The sequence below is a fragment of the Dendronephthya gigantea genome, unplaced genomic scaffold (assembly GCF_004324835.1).
Source record: "Dendronephthya gigantea isolate DGI-Jeju-01 unplaced genomic scaffold, DenGig_1.0 000203F, whole genome shotgun sequence".
Classification (NCBI taxonomy): domain Eukaryota; kingdom Metazoa; phylum Cnidaria; class Anthozoa; order Malacalcyonacea; family Nephtheidae; genus Dendronephthya; species Dendronephthya gigantea.
Window position 1 is genome coordinate 14,241 of NW_021163213.1, and position 18,276 is coordinate 32,516.

An 18,276-nucleotide genomic window follows, 5' to 3' on the forward strand; every position below is an offset into this window, starting at 1 on the left:
TTTTTTAAAATATCATTTGGCTTTGCACATGCGCGGAAGCGTACCAACCCTGATAGCGCGCTCTTTGTTGAATGTGAAAGTCGCTTGAATGTTGAATCCCACTTTATCATAAACCTTTAAAATATCTGAGGTATGTTCATCTAATTGGTATAACTTTTTTCGAGATGTTATTACTGGGTTGAAGTTAATTTCTGACTAAAACCCAATTCTATTTGATATCCTTCGTGTTAGGAATTGTCTTGTGATCAGTCACGTCCGGCGTAATGCATTCGATATTGAGCTTGTTTCAACTGCTTGTTGATGAATGGACTTTTAAAAGTTTCACCAAAGATTAAACCCTATCATTCATAGAATGCCAAATATGTGGTTAATATCTCAAAAATCGAGGTAGTCAAAATCACTTTTCTCGACATTTCCTGAGAGCATTCTTCAGAATGAAGTTGATACTAAGGAATTAAAGCAGTGTCTTAGGCAGTTGTTATACCACATTTGATGTGAATTACGATGCCAGGTTGCTCCCTAGTATATTGGAAGGTATAGCTTGCCAGCAAACTGTATAATTATGTAGTTATGTACATAAGATATGGTGAACAATAGAGGCATGTTAGAAATGTTCCAAATGAATCATTTATCACCAGCAGGCAACGTTGGTAAAAATTTCACTTTATTAAGGTGGATTTAAACCTGCAAAGTACAATCTATGACTATCAAAAACCTTCTTGTAGGTAGATTACATTTTAAAGCCAAGTGTTTTGGCAAAATATTTGCCATCTTCACTATATCTTGGGATAAATTACTTGCAACAATGATCACTTTTCAGGTACAAATGCTAAGCATTGTAATTTCTTTGTGTTTTGAGCACTCGGGTAGAACTTGAATAGCATAGTGAATTTATTAAATAGCTACCTATTAAGTAGCTACCTAAATAGCTACCTTTATTAAATAACTGCCATAAAAGCAACCAAACTTATTGGAGCAACCGGAATACCATTATGTGGAAACACCAGAACTCCGGAAGTCGTGGCATGAGTTATGAGAGACTACTTCCACATGGAATTTTGATTGGAGTTCTCGAGAGCTTCTTTATTGAGTGAATAGGGATTGAGGAAAGGCTGATTTCTGAAGCAGGATTACGGAAGCAGGACAATTGTGTATAGGTTGTTTCAAAAAGAGAATTTTGGATGGAACTGGTAGATGTTAAAGCAAAGAACAAGAACAAAGCAGTGGCGTCGCCAGCTTGATAAGTGTGGGGGAGGATATATTCATGTATTCGTGTTTTACATTATTCATTTATTTTCAAAGTGATTGTTTTAACTTTTAACGGTCTGTGAACATGAATATATAAATATCTCCTCCCCACATCTATGCGGTGACACAAGTGAATCGAAGGACATATGTACCTTACTGGAATGGATACCAACAGGCTAACTGGTCTACTTGATACTTTAAGATTCACAATTCTGACTTGTGTAGTGGATAAAGAAGAAAGATTGATCCTGAGGAACAATCTATAAATGCTTCATTTGGAAAAACCCAAGCCCGGCCTAGGCATTTGCCAAATTCTAGATGGAATTTTTTGAACCTAGAAACCTGAGACATAATTTATACAATTTACGTTAAATAATTTAGCACCCCCTGCTGAAGAGCGTTTGGCATCTTCGAGATGTGGTCTAGAATATAGCTTCATAGCTGTGGAATTGGGATTCAAACGTCAAACGCATTGAAAAGGAGCTTCCTAAACTGACGTGTAAGTTCATATTAACCGTGGTATTAGGGAATTGTTGTATTTATCGTCAATATATATCACATCACCTGCCGCCAAAATATGCTAGTGTGCATACTAAGGTTTTCTAGTCTGCCTGCAGTTGCCATATTACCAAGGCTGAAATTAAGTAACTTAGTAACAGGAACAAATACTTGTTTTTCCGCATTTTTCAATCACATGACGTACACATGTTCAGCCACATCGTATTTAGCAGTCGAATTGGAAGGACACAGTTCACTGCAGAAGCGACGCCGTGAGAACATCTGCGTTATCTGGGGAAGGAAATAACTTTGAAAGATGATTAGTTCTGCAGACCAGATTTTTAGTGTTTCGTCCACTTCTAGTTTTAAAGGACATGCACAAGCAAGACGTGGTATATATCTATGAATTGAAAACATACTGGAAGATTTCGAAAAAAGCTACAAATCTTTTAATGCTATGGGCTGCATTAATTTTGTATAAACACTAAACGTTATTATATATAGTTTAGAATAACACCCTTCCTTAAAGATGTGCATTTGACGACTCGCATTATGCTTCGAACGCTTATGGTATTTGAAGTTGGCTTTAGCGTTCAAGGTTTACAGTGGACAACTATCGATCTTTGATTAACTGTATGCAGGGCGACTGTATGGCTGTATGAACGAGCGTGCTGAGTGACTTATCAATTATACATGGACGTGCCTGATGGCGGCAATATGGCAAGGAGATGATTTTATGATTTTAACAGAATAGTCGTTTCATTTGGAAGATGGTCATCCCCATGCAAGTCTTACAAGATATTAAGTAATGTGGTCTGTTACGAATTTATTCAGCGCTTGTAATGTACTTGGATATACCTCGATCCGCCTCATCTAGACCACCACATCTGATTGTCGGTTGCCCTGCTGGTAAATCTTAGCAAAGACAGAGTTATCTTTGTTCGGTCCTTCGTCGAATGGATATGATTTTATTAAAACATTCATGTTGAGAAGTGATCTTTGAACTAACTCGTGGACTCGTGGTTAACATCTTCATTCTTGAACGAAAAAAAGTCTCAACTCAATTGTTTGCGTATATAGTTTGTGACTTTTTGTGTGGCCCTTTGTGGAAGAAGCTTTAGGGATCAGATTTCTATTTGAGGGTGAATATGAGAAGGGTAAACCTAAGAAGATGCACAAATAGAATGGCTTTATGTTTCGAATTCAGTTTCAATGTTGAAACTCGTGCAGGGTTTATTATATGGAGGGTTTACTATAATGGCGAGCAAGCTGTATGGTACATCAGAAAATAAAGGTATTCTGGCAGATTTCTAGCACCATGGTGCAGCCAGTCAAGGTCAGAATGCAAAATCATGACGATAAACGCAGTTACGGTGCCAATGTCAATAAGAATTTGATATTGCAGTTATTCCAAGACACCAGAGCGGGTTGAGAATCTGATGGTTATAATCGACTGTTTTTGTTCGACATTAGTACAATCGTTTCACATTGTCTTCCGTGTTGAGATGTGCCAGATGGTATCAAGTGTTTTGACAAATCAATCGACTCGATTTAAATAATTTCTGTAAAAGTTTACCTGTGAAACATTATCGTTTGAGCTTTTTCTCGACAACAACATTCAGCTTTACAATTCGAACTGACAACACACATGCGCCAAAAGACTAAAAAGATAGTAAAAAGTGATTTTATTATCCATGCATGCACGCATTTAATTTGAAAAAAAATGTTGGCCCATGCGTATTTAGAGATATTTGCCCACGTATATCTAGATGAATATTCAACGTCATGTTTTGACGACGGTATATTTTATGTTGGGTTTCATCCAGATCGATTTTGGTATTTTGCTAATTCAAAATTATAAAGCATTCCTAATTGGAGTCAGGTTTGTAGTACGAAAATGGAAAAGAGATCAATGATATAGAATCAATGAAATATTACAAAATTTTGAATATATTGTTCGCGAATTTCGCCTGATGATCGTTTCAGAAGAGACGTGAAACACAGAGTGTAGCGAACAATAATCAATATATTCAAAATTTTGTAACTCTATCTTCTTGGATACTTTACTTAATTGTATATATATATATATATATATATATATATATATATATATATATATATATATATATATATATATATATATAAAATCAATGAAATATTACAAAATTTTGAATATATTGTTCGCTACACTCTGTGTTTCACGTTTCTTCTGAAACGATCATCAGGCGAATGATTACTCTCTCTGCTGTAGAGTAATCATTCGCCTGATGATCGTTTCAGAAGAAACGTGAAACACAGAGTGTAGCGAACAATATATTCAAAATTTTGTAATATTTCATTGATTTTATTTTAATCGCTCTATTAAATTTTGATATCGAGCACTCTTTCTTCTTGGATACTTTACTTAATTGTATATATATAAATATATATATATATATATATATATATATATATATTTATATATATACATACATATATGAATGCTTGATTTCAAAATTTATTAGAGCAATAAAATAAAAACAATGAAATATTACAAAATTTGAATCTAATTCGCGACATTTTGTGTTTAACATTTCGTCTGAAACGATCATTCGCCTGATGTCGTTTGGTTTATGAAATACTAGAGAGTGCTCAATAGACAATACCATATAGATAGAGCTGATATAGAAGTATCGCTTACAAAAATCGTCCACTGCAATTTGTTTCATCCGTGACCGTGTAGATTATATGCCGTCTAAGCATCTACGTTATATTATGTGGCCAGTAATGATATTCGTATAATATAATATATAACAATATACATATATAGAAATGTTTATATATCATTTTCAATGACCTTACTGAATTCCTATATAACCTAATATATATCATATATAAATATTCCTATATAAATTAATATATATCATAGCTACCCCCTTTAATAAGGATATTTAAAATTGCAAAAAATTTACGAACAGACTGAACAGTTAGGGCAGAAATTTTAGGTCTCTTACATAACTGTGGTTATGTTTCCATGGTTAAATTAAGAAAATATAACCGCGAGCACCGTGAATTGCTTCAAGCAATGACAATGTATTTTTGTTTTAGGTCTCACAATAAAGCAAGTATAGAAAAAAAATTCAGCTTCAGTTTGGCCGGTTGCAATATACTTTTTGGAGGAAAAGTTTTTTATCTACAAGGAAACGACTCGAGAAGTATATGTGCTTTTTACCTTTGCCTTTGGTACCTTTTTCACTCACTCAACGAAAGAACAACACGTCAACAGGTTTGTTGCAAAGTTAATATGTGTTCAGTTAGATTGTTCTGTGCATTCTTTCCCCGTTTAGACACCATAGTCCATGCGTCGCTTTTGAATTGTTTATAACTTCTGTGTGGAATGATTGGACCCGCGATTGGACTTTGCTCCTAGGTTCATGCAGAAAAATTTAACTGCGCAGTAGGGGAAGTCCCTTGCATACATTATCATGAATTATAATGAAATATGTATGTGCGGAAGGCGATGAAATTTAAATTTACACAAGCTTCTAAAGTGAGCATAAATGTTATAAAATGCGGTCGATCTTCACCGCAGGTCGAGTGAACTGACTAAGCTTTAGCTGGTGAATGGTGGCAGCGAGTGGAGATTTGTACATTATTGATATGTGGAAAGTCAAACAAAAGTCGTGCTTTCAACGAAGTGGTCAGAAGACGAAGTGGCACACAGACCAAACTACAATGCTCGGGCCAAGAAGATTGAGATATTGCTATATCTTAACTTCAGTTGATAATATATATTAATAGAAGGAATTTTAAGAACAGAATTTAGCGGTCAATCTTCTTACTATGACTTCAATACTAAAACAAAGGTTCGATTCTCTATATGCTGAGAGCTTCATTTGATCATTTTGGAATTCACGGCGTCGCTTCTTCACGCCTTCTCCATCACAGCAGCCTGCGTCACAGCACAGATGCTGTCGAAATGACTAGCTTCGCTATCATCTGACGCCATGCCAATGGTGAAGAGTTTTGAAGTAGCGTGTGAACGACTATGATAAGACAGATGGAAAGTATTCGCTGGTATACTAAATATAGAAGTTTCTATATAAAAGTCGTGGGAACTGAAACTGCGTTATTTTGAAAAGCTATAAGAAAATTCGATGTGTATATGTATATTTTTGGGAAAACCCCTCTGTCTGACTCACATGAAGTATACAGGATGTTCATGGTTTATAATATCAAATGCTGCAATGGACCTTCTTATACTATGGCTATGCTATGAAATCAGGCATTTCTCATTCTGTCATTCAAACGAAATTTTTTGACATTACACGAGGACAGCTGAGAAATAGGCGAATGCAGGAAGTGCTTCTTGACTTTCGACTATGTTTTTGTAGTCAAAATAAACAGTTGTCCAGGAACTAGAAAGTGATTATGTCTACTTTCAACTTTTTGTTTTCGAATTATTCTCAACAGTTTGACGTCTATAAGGGCATTTTAAGTAAACTTATGAGACCCTCGAAAAAAACACGGTTGGAGCCTCCCTGGAACCGTCTCGATCTGGCGTACAGTTTTTCATCGGTGTAAGCTTAGTTATAAGCCTTCAAGAGAGGTTTCAGTTTGTTGAAGATTAGTTTTCAATTTCCTTCTAAGAAGCAGTTTCGAATCTGAAAAATTCAGTTTCGTGGAACACATCAAATTAGGGAGCAGCGTGGCAGCGTCTTCAAACAACTTCGCATCAAATGTGGTATAACAACTGCCTGAAATAGACAAAAACACGTTCGACGTTTCGATTACAATTGCATAGATGTGCATATAGCATGGATGACTTTTATTCTGACTATTATATCCCAACTATAACCAAGATTTGTTATTGTTTCGTTACATAAATATTGCATTTCAATCGTTTTTGTTTCCTTCAAGACATCTTTAAGCTATATTCTAGCATTCCAGCTACTTTAAACACAATCAACAAGCGTTGTAGCTTAAGTATATCTTCCACTTGACTTGTGTCATATTATCGGTACCTAACGTCATGATTCAAACAATATGAATCAAACTATATGTCATAAATTTATTTATATGTTCTAGAATAGTAATAAGTAGCTAATGCTTCAAGGAAAGATTTCGTTAAAACAGCTGTATCTGTGAATGTAAATCTTTCAATGCCAATACGAGCTCCATGGTTATTGGTTACTATGTAGTTACTATGGTTATGGTAACTATGCATGCATGGTTACTATGGTTATGGTTTTTATATATATATATATATATATATATATATATATATATATATATATATATATATATATATATATATATATATGGCTTCATGAGTATATGATAAAGATGAATGGTTCTTTCTACTAAAGTATAAGTTTTACATGCAGTATTCGCTCTGTTCAAAAACGATAAGAAGGTAGTAATTAATCTATGTTTATCATATATTTTCTTCGTGAAATCAGCTTGTGTTGCCAGGGTAAACATTTAACGAGGGATTTCAAGCTTTACAATACTTACATTGGCCGCACGATAACTTGGCGCATGTAGCATATAAGAGGGGGTGCAAGGGGGGGGGGGTCTTGTCACGAAATCACAAACGTGTTTTTAAGATTTCACGAATCACGAATTTACCTTTTACCTAAACTATTTTACCTAGTTTAGTTGGGGCCCAGTATTTAATCTAAAAAAATATAAATAGTGGTAAAATATTGGGGAAATAAGATGCCTTTGCCAGCGTTTTAGGTCTTCACGAGTCACGGAACGCATTTTAATCACGATTCACGGAATGGCATTTTCTTAAATCACGCATCACAATACAGAAATGATGCTAATCACAGATCACGAAAAAACCCTACCCCCCCCCCCCCCCTTATATAATCTTACAGCTTTGTGATTGATGGACGCAGCCTGTAGTCTCATAATTTGGACCAAGGTGAGAACTAGAATTCATTAAATCTGGGAAACCCAGGCAATACAGTCATATGACAATGAATGCAAGATGCAATTGGAGCAAGCTTTGCGTTATTGGCATGCTTCTAAGTCGAAAATCTTATCAGATTATACAGCTGAATATGTGTCATTTTATACTGGTTACGCAATTTGCACAGACATTCTCACAAGAGATAAAGAATATTATAATATTATATCTTGCGAAACCTTAAGAATATTATGTCTGATTGTGCTCATTTGCATGATTGGTGGTTGTGAAAGTGTTCATTTATGTGGAAATTTCACCAAATACTCCTAATTATGTATTGTTTACTTTATTGTGCAATTTAATAAGCCGGAAGGCTACTGGCTTCTGTGAGTGACCCTTCTAAATTCCACCTTGCACACGGAACCGTTCAATTTCTGGTCCACCTTTCTTCTCAATGTCCACACGGTGGGTTCGTCCTTTTTGGAGGTCTTTAGTCCAGAAGGAGTCACCAATTCAGTGTGTAAACGTGTAAATAGAATCCCGAAATGGTCAAAAAAGCCAAAAGGACTAATTTCAAGGCATCGTGTAAATGGGCCAGGGTCTGAGATGCTACAAAAGTGTACACTTCTAAGGCCTGGGTCACACAAGCTCCTAAGGATCGGGGATCCTTTGTATTATGTTCCGATAGACAAAGCATTTTGCGCACCAGTGACCTCCGACAATGAGACAGAGGGAGTCGCAGATTATTACGACAAGTGTGAACCATGCTGGCTTAATGATTTGGTCAACCGCGTCGCATCTTCGTCGTCTATAAACTGCGCATTTGCCAGGCTGTGTCAAAAACATATTTTTACATCGTAATCTATTCCATAATACACCAAGATTTTTGTATACTTTGTAGTACGGGCGTAACGAAGTATGTAAGGAATTTAATTCCACTCTTCCGCCAATATGAAAAAAGTATGAAAATATTACAAAAGTATGAAAATTTGCCAACTTTGCTTTGTGGTATCTTCGGTACTTTACAGTATATTTCGCCTCCAAATTTGGCAATTTTACTAACTTTAGTATGAAGTTTAGTTTTACTAAGTTTAGTATCAATTTTACTAAGTTTTGTCGCCTGAATCAAAAGTTGGTCGATTATGCAAGAGGTAGCGAATGTAAAACTATTGCACATCAGCGTCGATACTTCGGAGATTAGACCAAAAATCATGAATTTGCCGACAATTTGAAGGAGTAAAAACAAATTCCATCAATATCTTGAGAGTCGTACATCTTAACAGTCGATACATATCAGAATATAAAGAGCCTCAACTCGAGGTTATATTGTCGCGACACCTTTAAAATTCACACGCATGTTTGAAGTAAAATTTAGCTCCAAAAAATTTAAAAATTGGGCATTGGACAAGTCAGGAAATAAAGTTTCCGTTCTTCCCAGTTTAGGGCCCACAGCATATCTTATATACTCACGTTTATTTCCTTGTACTCACGCTTCGTCGTTGCTTCGATATTATGTACATATAAGTCCGTTTGGAAAGTGATTGTAGTTATATTTATAAAAGGTATTTCAAACCTTATATGGATATAACAAATATGGAAGCCATGTTTGGTTATATTTATTTCACTGGTGTTATCATGTAAACAATACAATAAATAACATAGTTTTAATTGATTAACAAATGTTTACATAATATTTCTTAATGACAATGTGGAGTATTAAATCAAGTTCTCAGTTAGTAAATAGAGGTAGAATCATGGAATGGTTACGAGGTGATTGAACTACTTTGATTGGTCTAAGTAAGTAAGTACGCAGTTAAAACCGCCTGCTATTGAAATACCGGTGTGTGCGAATACGACAGGCAGATCGTACACTATGCATGTTTGCCAGCGAATTTGGTCGGCCGACAATTCCCAATTATGTCCTGCGAAGGCTTTTCCTCGTGTATGGAAAGACAACGTTTTAATAACGATCGACACCGCGTCTCTCGTTCGCCACAATATGTTCCAGATAAGGAAACTGTGTACAGAAATTCTTGTAATGTTACTCACAACAATACCTCCGTCGCTTTCAATTTTGCTAAAAGCATACAGCTCCTGTACTATAGATTGTTGTGTTTTTGGTAGTCTGGTGTTGCCTCATTTATGGTGGACAATTATTAATGAAACTTGAAACGCGAGTGCCTATTTCAGTACTTGTTTATGTTGCAAAGTTGCAAGAATTTCAAGAATTTTGTTTTCATATTGTTCTTCTGGGGCCGGTTGTATCAAGCCCGTTTAGCTTAAACGGTGGATAAGTGAAAATTAAATAACACTCTTACATCTGTCTTGAATGAGTTAACTTGAATATTATGCACTAAATATGTAGTTGTAAACAGTATCTTTGCATTAAGGTTAAAAACATTTAGTTTGCTTGTTGAATATGAATGACTTGCTTTCTATTTTGAACTTAACCACCGTTTAAGCTAAACGGGCTTGATACAACCGGCCCCTGGGCTGTTTTGTAGAAACTAGATATAGGTTTATTTGTGCCGAGCCTTTGTTGTTAATTATTTCTTTTTGTTTTCTATTTGAAGCTTTTTTCCATAAATGCCGGGAACAAGGATTACAGATGAAGATCGGAGGAAGATTGGTCGTAAATTCATTTGCACCAGTTGTGATTTACTGCTATCAACTCCGATGCAGACTTCTTGTGGTCATTTGATGTGTGCTTCATGTGTTGATGTTCTGCTAGAGTATGTTATTCTTCTTGATTGCTTACTGTAGTTTACTTCATCTCAGTAAGTTTGTGCTATGATACCTTGGATAACTTTGTACCTTTCATTTCAACTGTGCTTTGGAATACCTTAAAATACTTCGCTATTTTGCCGGGCGATGCTGACTTATTTGTTGCTGTTGCGGTGGCTTCACAATGCTTGCGCTTTCGGTATGTTATAACACAGCTTAAGACTAAATGATGGCATATAGTTGTTTTCCCTGCGACCTTATTGCTTTTCAGCATCGAGTACTTTCGATATGGAGCAAACAAACGCATTTGAACCAAGACTGATGAAGTTAATTTATTAACTTGTCATATTTCGATCTGTAAACCCAGATCATCTTGTGCGCATATGAAAAATACTTGTTATTACTCAGGAGCTCAAACCCAAGATGTCCTGATGATGGCACAGAATTGACGAAAGATCAGGTAGGTTTCAACGTCTTTCTGTCTGTCTGTCTATGTGGATCCATAAATCTTTAATAAACAAGGCCGCCAAGAGGTTTCTAGTTAGTCGGCACTCGAGAAGTTTCCCTTAATCTCTTTCAGGTATTTCCTGATGCATTCACTAAACGTGAATTGCGAGCATTGTCCTTACATTGTGCTAACCCTGGCTGTCGTTGGCATGGCACGTATGTTGAACTAGAGGTGAGCACTTGGGGATATGATAGGGAAACATGAGAACAAAGGGTGGTTGTGAAGTACATGTAGGGGAGATAATAGGACATCGAACGTGAGACCTTTTTATCCTCATTTCGCTCTATTATTCTGCAGAAATGCCCTTCATTGAGGCCTCTTGCTGTGCAGTTATAACAAGAGAAATGAATACAATTGAAGAATCGTCATAATTGTGTTGAAAAACTTTTTGAATGCTCAAATTTAACAATTGATGTCATAATTTCATTTTGATGCAGGCTCATTCCCTGGTGTGTGAACATGCGCAGATCAACTGTGCCAAATGTAAGAAGAATTTCCAACGTTCTCATTTGAGTGAGCATTCGAAGAACGAATGTGAATATCGCAACGTGAAGTGTAATCATTGCTACAAAGATATTCCATTTGCTTCTCTTAAGGTAAGGTTTAGAATGCTTTTATATTTTGGATAAAACTGTGCTGTAAAATCGCATTTCGTGAAATGTGAAAATGGTTCGTTTAGGATCATGTCACTACAAGCTGTGAGGGTGCGCCAGTGACTTGCAAATTCTGCAAGCAAAAGGTTTTGAGACGAGACCTTGAAAGACACGAACAAGTCGTGTGTGAAGAGGTTCCAGGAGAATGCGAATTTCAGGCCGTGGGTTGTAATCATGACAAGGTAAGAATTTGATTTGCTCCTGTAATAACACTGGATCAATAAGACATGGTCTTTACTGGACCTCCAGGAAGAACAGTTTAGAACTGATAGAGCTATCCAGTATAAATAAAGTTAGTTTAGTTTAGGTTTCCTCCTGTAGTAACACTGGATCAATAAGAGATGATCCTTACTGGACCTCTAGGAAGAACAGTTTAAAACTGATAGAGCTATCCAGTATAAATAAAGTTAGTTTAGTTTAGGTTTCCTCATGTAGTAACACTGCATCAATAAGAGATGATCCTTACTGGACTTCTAGGAAGAACAGTTTAGAACTGATAGAGCTATCCAGTATAAATAAAGTTAGTTTAGTTTAGGTTTCCTCCTGTAGTAACACTGGATCAATAAGAGATTATCCTTACTGGACTTCTAGGAAGAACAGTTTAGAACTGATAGAGCTATCCAGTATAAATAAAGTTAGTTTAGTTTAGGTTTCCTCCTGTAGTAACACTTAATTAATAAGAGATTTTTATATATTCTGTATAATTTGTAGACTTTAAAACGAAGGGAGCTACGCCAACATATGAATGACGGTTTGATTGACCATGTTCGATTTTTGCTCCAGTTTTTTCTCAATTTGCTTTCTCAACTTGGTACATATGTCCCACGGCCAGAGTTTGCAGGAATCATTCAGAAAATACGCGATGATATCTCCGAAGTTCGTTCAGGTTTGGCTGAAAAGTTTGTGATGTTGGTTGGAAAGTTAACTGGGTTGGAGAGGCGAATTGAAGGTTTGGAGGCAGGTGGTGGCCATGGGAGAGGGAGTGATGAAATCCGTGAGTTGAGAGCGAGTATTCAGAGCATGACCACCGAAATCAACAGCTTAGCTGAAAAAGTGAGAAGTTTGGAGCGAGAATTGAGAGAAAAAGATGCACAAATCGACCGGATGCGAAGTAGAATGGATCAAATTGACGAGTCTCTTGCCCTTAACACCGTGAAAATCACTGATTTGGAGTCGCAGCGAGGACCACGTGCACAGCAGCTCATTCATAGCTACAATGGTACCTTACTGTGGAAGATTGACAACTATCAGAGAAAACGTCAGGATGCTATCAACGGAGTGAAGACGGCCTTGTATAGTCCACATTTCTACAGCGCTCAGTACGGGTACAAATTGTGTGCAAAGATCTATATGAACGGAGATGGATTTGGGAAAGGATCGCATTTGTCCTTGTTCTTTGTGGTGATGAGAGGTAAGTAAAACTGTTATGATTATCATTGTCGACTAGTGACAGAAGCATTGTTCTTCTAACTGTCGTCTGTATCTTACTATTACAGATATTAAATGCCTTCTGGCAAAGTAATTATTGAGCTAAAAAATTTTATCACTATATCGCGTACAGGCCAATTCATCATGCTTATTTCTATGTTTAATTCAAGGTGATTATGATTCTCTTCAAACCTGGCCATTTCAAAAGAAGATAACCATGATGCTCTTGGATCAAGGTAACGGTGATCACATGGTCGATGCGTTTCATTCTGATCCCCAAAGTTCCTCTTTTCAACGCCCAAAGTCTGATATGAATATCGCGAGTGGTTCTCCGTTGTTCATGCCTATTGATAGTTTAAGTAATCGTCAATATATCAAAGACGATGTTATGTTCATCAAGATCATCGTAGATTAGCCGAACAGGTCGGAATTTTGTCACTGGTTATCACCACAGTACATATTGCTAGATGTCGGGGTGTGTTGCTGGCGACAGGATTCCGACATGTTTCTGGATCTATTTACGTGATACTACAGCATACAATGAAGTCGAAAATTGTAAGCCTTTGTTTTGAACTAAAGTCGTTGATTGTGCAGTGAACAACCACAGCAGCAAGGGCATATTATGGTGGAACATTTTGTTTTTATCGTTTCGTTTCCATTATACATCGAAAAGTTGAAGTGAATCAAGTCTTTTCACTCTCATTCTCGTCGTCTTTCATAATGTGAACTCAAATACATTACTTGCTTTTGCATATTTCTGTTGTCCTGTTCTTATGGTTAGGCACACGTATGGAATACGTTCAAAAAATTTGTCTTTCATTGGTGAAGTTTTTCCGGGTCTTGATTCAGGCCTGATGATGTTTCTTTTCAGAAATTGATGTGTTGCTTATAGATCAGAAGTCTGAAAATGACGCCTTTGGATTTCTTAATATTTGAATTCGTGTTTCTCAGTTCTTATCCCATATAAGAATTCTTCTTTCTTGCCTAATTCTGCTAGTTTGTTCTTCAGTGATTCATTGCAATAGGAAAATACATGTCATTTACAGTTAAGGCTTAAGCATTTCAAATTCAATTCTTCGATGCCTCTTAACTGAGTTCAGTTTTCGTAAAATAATGCGTCAACTTCTCGATTATCGATTGTTTTTATCCTTTTCTTTGCTTTGTTTCCTCCTGTATCGTCTTGTTTCGTCTTATATCTGTTTTCAGACATTTCTTTTGCATTCTTACATTTTTGCAGGATATACACAGGACACTTTCAACAATTGTTCTTTCTTCATGGCCACGTTTGTTCTGCGTCAATTTCTTGCCTGATGATGTTTCATTTCAGAAATTGATGTATTGCTGAGTTATGGACCAGAGCAATCGAAACTGTTGGATTATGAAATATTGTCGTATAGTGTTTCCTAATTGTTATCCTTTATAAAGAATTACTTTCTCCACTTTTCCTCACTTCGTCTAGTATGTGCGTAGAGCTTTGGGATTATCGTTGTATAGGATCGATAGATATCGTAAGATATTTTCTTCATGACGGTGAGTTTATGCCCATATATCTGCCATGTATCTTTACAGTGACTTGAGAAGAGTTGTTGCGTGCGTGTTTGTAAAGGCTTTGTCTGAAGAGATTCTTGCTTCTAAGCCGGAAAATTTCGTGGTTGTGCCGGTCTTTCTCTTACTAACATCTTCCAGTTGGCTACCTATTGTTGGCTATTTTCATGAGTTGTCCTTGTCTGTCAGTCGGTCGTTCAAACTGCATTCAATTTAACGTTTTTCAAAGCAAGGCAGGCTGTTAAAGGTCAAGAATTCCTAACCCGTTGCGTTTTGTCGTGTTATAACACGAATAAAGAGTGCTCTCATAACCTTGTATGCTTCGTAAATATAAATAGATCTATTATGGCTGGTATTATTTTAACACAATTGTATGTTTATATATATATATAAGTCTCATTTAAAACGTTTAGTAAATTGGTAAAACCAAAAATGCTCATTTCATTGTTTACCGAAGACGAAGACGTCTCGTGACGACTTCAGATGGTTGAAAAACTAGTTGATTTTGGCATTTTGCAATTTACTATACAATAACTATACAGATAAGTGCAAAGGATGATGGATAAAGCTCTATTCGAGGGGGAAGCTTATATATATATATATATATATATATATATATATATATATATATATATATATATATATATATATATATATATATATATATATATATATATATATGTATTCATGTTAGTGTGTTTTTATGTCCAGCTTAACAATATAGTGCTTTTCAATGAGCCGTTTGTAAGCATGCAGACGTTCATGAAGTTCAGTTTGTCCTACAAAAGATCACGCCTTCTTTGCTATCGTTTTAAAACTAGTCAGGCGAGATTTTTGATTCAGTTGAAAAATTCCATTCAGTTTCCTCACAAAATCAGCTATAGTTCGTCGTTTAGGAATGGTTTATGAAAAGCACTATATTTTTTACGTTCATATATAATTGCGCTGTCGTAGCGACATAGTCCTGCAGTACGAAAGACGGAGAAGCGATTGTCGTTTGTTAGTCACGGTGATTACCATTCATGAAATTGTTTTTCTTCGTCTTGTAAGCGAGTCCAAAACTCACTCAATTTGTGCGTGCACGATGTAAATGTCAAAGACTTTAGTTACTTGAAAGGTTCGAATTTTGTCTCATCGAAGAATGTCACCATTAAGTATTGTAGACTAGTACTAAAGTAATATTAGTTTAGTTAAATAAAAGTCGTGCACAAAACAAATTGAGATGTACGACAACCTGTCAAAACGCTGGATAAAGAAAGAATCGAGTTTACAAATTCGAATTAAGTGTTGTGAATGTCGTTATGATAACGCTCCTATATATGAACTACAAGAAAAGGCTAATTGACGTTAATCTTTATGAGCAATATTGTATTGTGTGTTTTAACTTTTAAGAATAATAAATTCTTTCTTTGGAAATAAAGGCAGTTGTTTTTGTCAGTTGTTACACCACATTCGACGAGCCTCGAAGCTGCTATACCACGATTATACCAGGGGCCGATTGTTCGAAAGGCGTTTAGCTTAAACGGTGGATAAGCGAAAGTTTAAAAATACTCTCATACATCTTGTGAATGACTGAACCTGCATCTTATGCATTTAATATGTACTTCCATTGAAAATTAAACTATTTACCTCGAAATATTTCAGGTCAGTTGTTCACATAATTTTGTTTTCCATTTTGAACTTATCCACCGTTTAAGCGAAACGCCTTTCGAACAAACGGCCCCTGGTGGATTGCAAATTGTTTTAATCATATTCAGCCGTCCCTGTGACACACTGATAACTGCTAAGATCGTTGCTTGTCAGATTGACTGCATGGAGAACTATGGAAACATCCATATTTTCCTCATTAGTGCCGTCAAAAAAACCGAGGACTTTGCGCTGCATTGTGTTTGGCCAGATGTTTGGCTATTTTCTCATTCGGGATCGATCGAGAGAGTTCATTTGGACCAATGAAAACCATCTTCACTCATGCAAGCACCACGCGTGGGAAGTTTGAACTGGTTATAAAGTCTGAACTTTTAAGAATACGCCTTGTTATTATCAAGACATCGGACGTCCTCGAGGTAGAAAAGATCCTGAACAGAAAATTGTATTATCAAAGGATCTAAAGAGCCTTGAGAAAACACGTCGAAGGAACTGTCTCAAAGAATCGTGCTCCAAGAAGGTGTGGAAAGGTGGTTAACGGTTTCTTTTGCTTGAATTTACATCAGTCATTAGCTTATTGTATATCTAAATGAATTAGCAAGTGCCGATGGTTGTTTTCGACGAATCTTGCTGATTTTGTATCTATATTTTTGGTAAATTAGGTTAGACGTTACTGGTGAGTGGTGTTGATTTTCTCCTGTATTTTAGAGCGAATATCATCTAGGGAAAGTGGCGAAGTTTGGGTCGACTCGTGTCTGTGGTGCAGCCTTACTGTAATTGCAGTGAATTGGACAAAGTACTCAAATTTCTTGCATCATTTATTGCTGTCATGAATTGCGAAATAATTGATCTTAAATAATCGAGACGATGCCTTGTATTGAAGTGAATATATAATTAGAGTGCAAAACCTACTTAGGGGACCCGGGGTACAGCGACACTTCCATTTGTGCCCAAATATGGACAAGACGCGCCCAAATAATATATGGATATCGTCGTCTTATTAACATTATTAGGGAGGTTAAACATGGCGGAGTATAACGGCTGTATTCACATCAGAAACTCTAATCACAATCCACAAGTCTCAACGAACAAAGCAGAAACATTACACAACTAAAAACTAATTAAAATATTAGAAAACAACTGCAGAAAATGACAATAATACAGTAGATATAATTTGGTACTTCGCCTACGTATTCACTTCCATTTTCAGCCCCAAAACGGTACTCGCGACTTCCGATGTTATCACATTTTGGACGATTGTTACGTCTGCGCATGCGCGTGACTGAATATTGGTATCGGTACCAGTGATCGATCGATACTCGTACCGGAAGCCGATCTCCTGTAACATCAGGAAGGAGTGTTTGAACTGGTTCAGTCTGGTTGAGTCTGGTTCATTTATTCACTTGCCAACACACCTTACGCAAGATGTGTCTTGGTGGTATTTAGTTGCCTTTCTTGGGCTTCTCAACTGTCTAAACTGGTTACTGCGTACATCAAACGAAAAATTCCCAAAAGCAGCCAAGACAACCGAAACAAGGTACCTCTATAATTATACGGCAAAATGCTGAGAATGGCTATTCGCATGCGGAACTTTGCTGTTAAATAATTTCACTGTATGCTTCGAACTCGATATTTTCGCGCTAACGTATATATTAACGTGTTATATGTCTATTTTGATGTGTTATAAATCTTTTTACTGTGAATTATGATTTAAAAAGGGAAAAAATATAAAACGTGCCCGATTTCATATTCTGTGATTCATGTGACTGTCTTGCGAACGCACGCTGGTTATTTTTCAATTCCGACCTAAAACATGACAAATTTTACCCAAGATTCGATAAATACTTGAGTATTATACAAGATTACATTTAAAATGTCTATCTAAATCAATAATCTCCCACAATTTCCGCAGTAAACTGTAAACGAAGGTCTCCTATATAATTACTATGATATTTAACTCAAGGCTCAAAGTCCGCTAAAAATATAGAGTTGTTTACTGAGAGAACGAACGCTGTGTTACATCACTAGTATATCTCTTAAAATACTCTGCCCTCTCAGAATATTTATTATCATTTTAGTTTACTAGATTCCGAATAAATAAGAGAGAATTAGTAAAGCCCTGGGCAAACTAG

The 18,276-nt window shown here is 36.3% G+C and overlaps 1 protein-coding gene and 1 long non-coding RNA gene across 5 annotated transcripts; one reads left to right on the forward strand and one right to left on the reverse strand.

Annotated features, from left to right (window-relative positions):
* The first annotated feature begins 49 nt into the window (after window positions 1-49).
* LOC114539478 (TNF receptor-associated factor 3-like) lies at window positions 50-15,094 on the forward strand. 4 transcript variants are annotated; one of them, XM_028560115.1, is made up of 9 exons: window positions 50-130; window positions 4,834-5,011; window positions 10,216-10,374; window positions 10,775-10,826; window positions 10,947-11,045; window positions 11,312-11,470; window positions 11,554-11,709; window positions 12,239-12,938; window positions 13,126-15,094. In XM_028560115.1, exons 3-9 carry the CDS (start codon window positions 10,229-10,231, stop codon window positions 13,368-13,370), a joined length of 1,557 nt encoding a protein of 518 aa, XP_028415916.1. In that variant the 5' UTR covers window positions 50-130; window positions 4,834-5,011; window positions 10,216-10,228; the 3' UTR covers window positions 13,371-15,094. The 4 variants fall into 4 exon arrangements, with proteins under 4 accessions (XP_028415916.1, XP_028415917.1, XP_028415918.1 ...); XM_028560116.1 differs by lacking the exon at window positions 50-130 and adding an exon at window positions 1,652-1,747; XM_028560117.1 differs by lacking the exons at window positions 50-130; window positions 4,834-5,011 and adding exons at window positions 6,442-6,518; window positions 8,152-8,160.
* On the reverse strand, window positions 1,757-5,329 carry LOC114539482. The gene is made up of 3 exons (XR_003688886.1): window positions 4,958-5,329; window positions 3,323-3,407; window positions 1,757-2,783 (listed from the first exon to the last, which is right to left on the reverse strand). It is a non-coding gene; the product is annotated as an uncharacterized LOC114539482 (long non-coding RNA).
* Window positions 15,095-18,276: the final 3,182 nt, after the last annotated feature.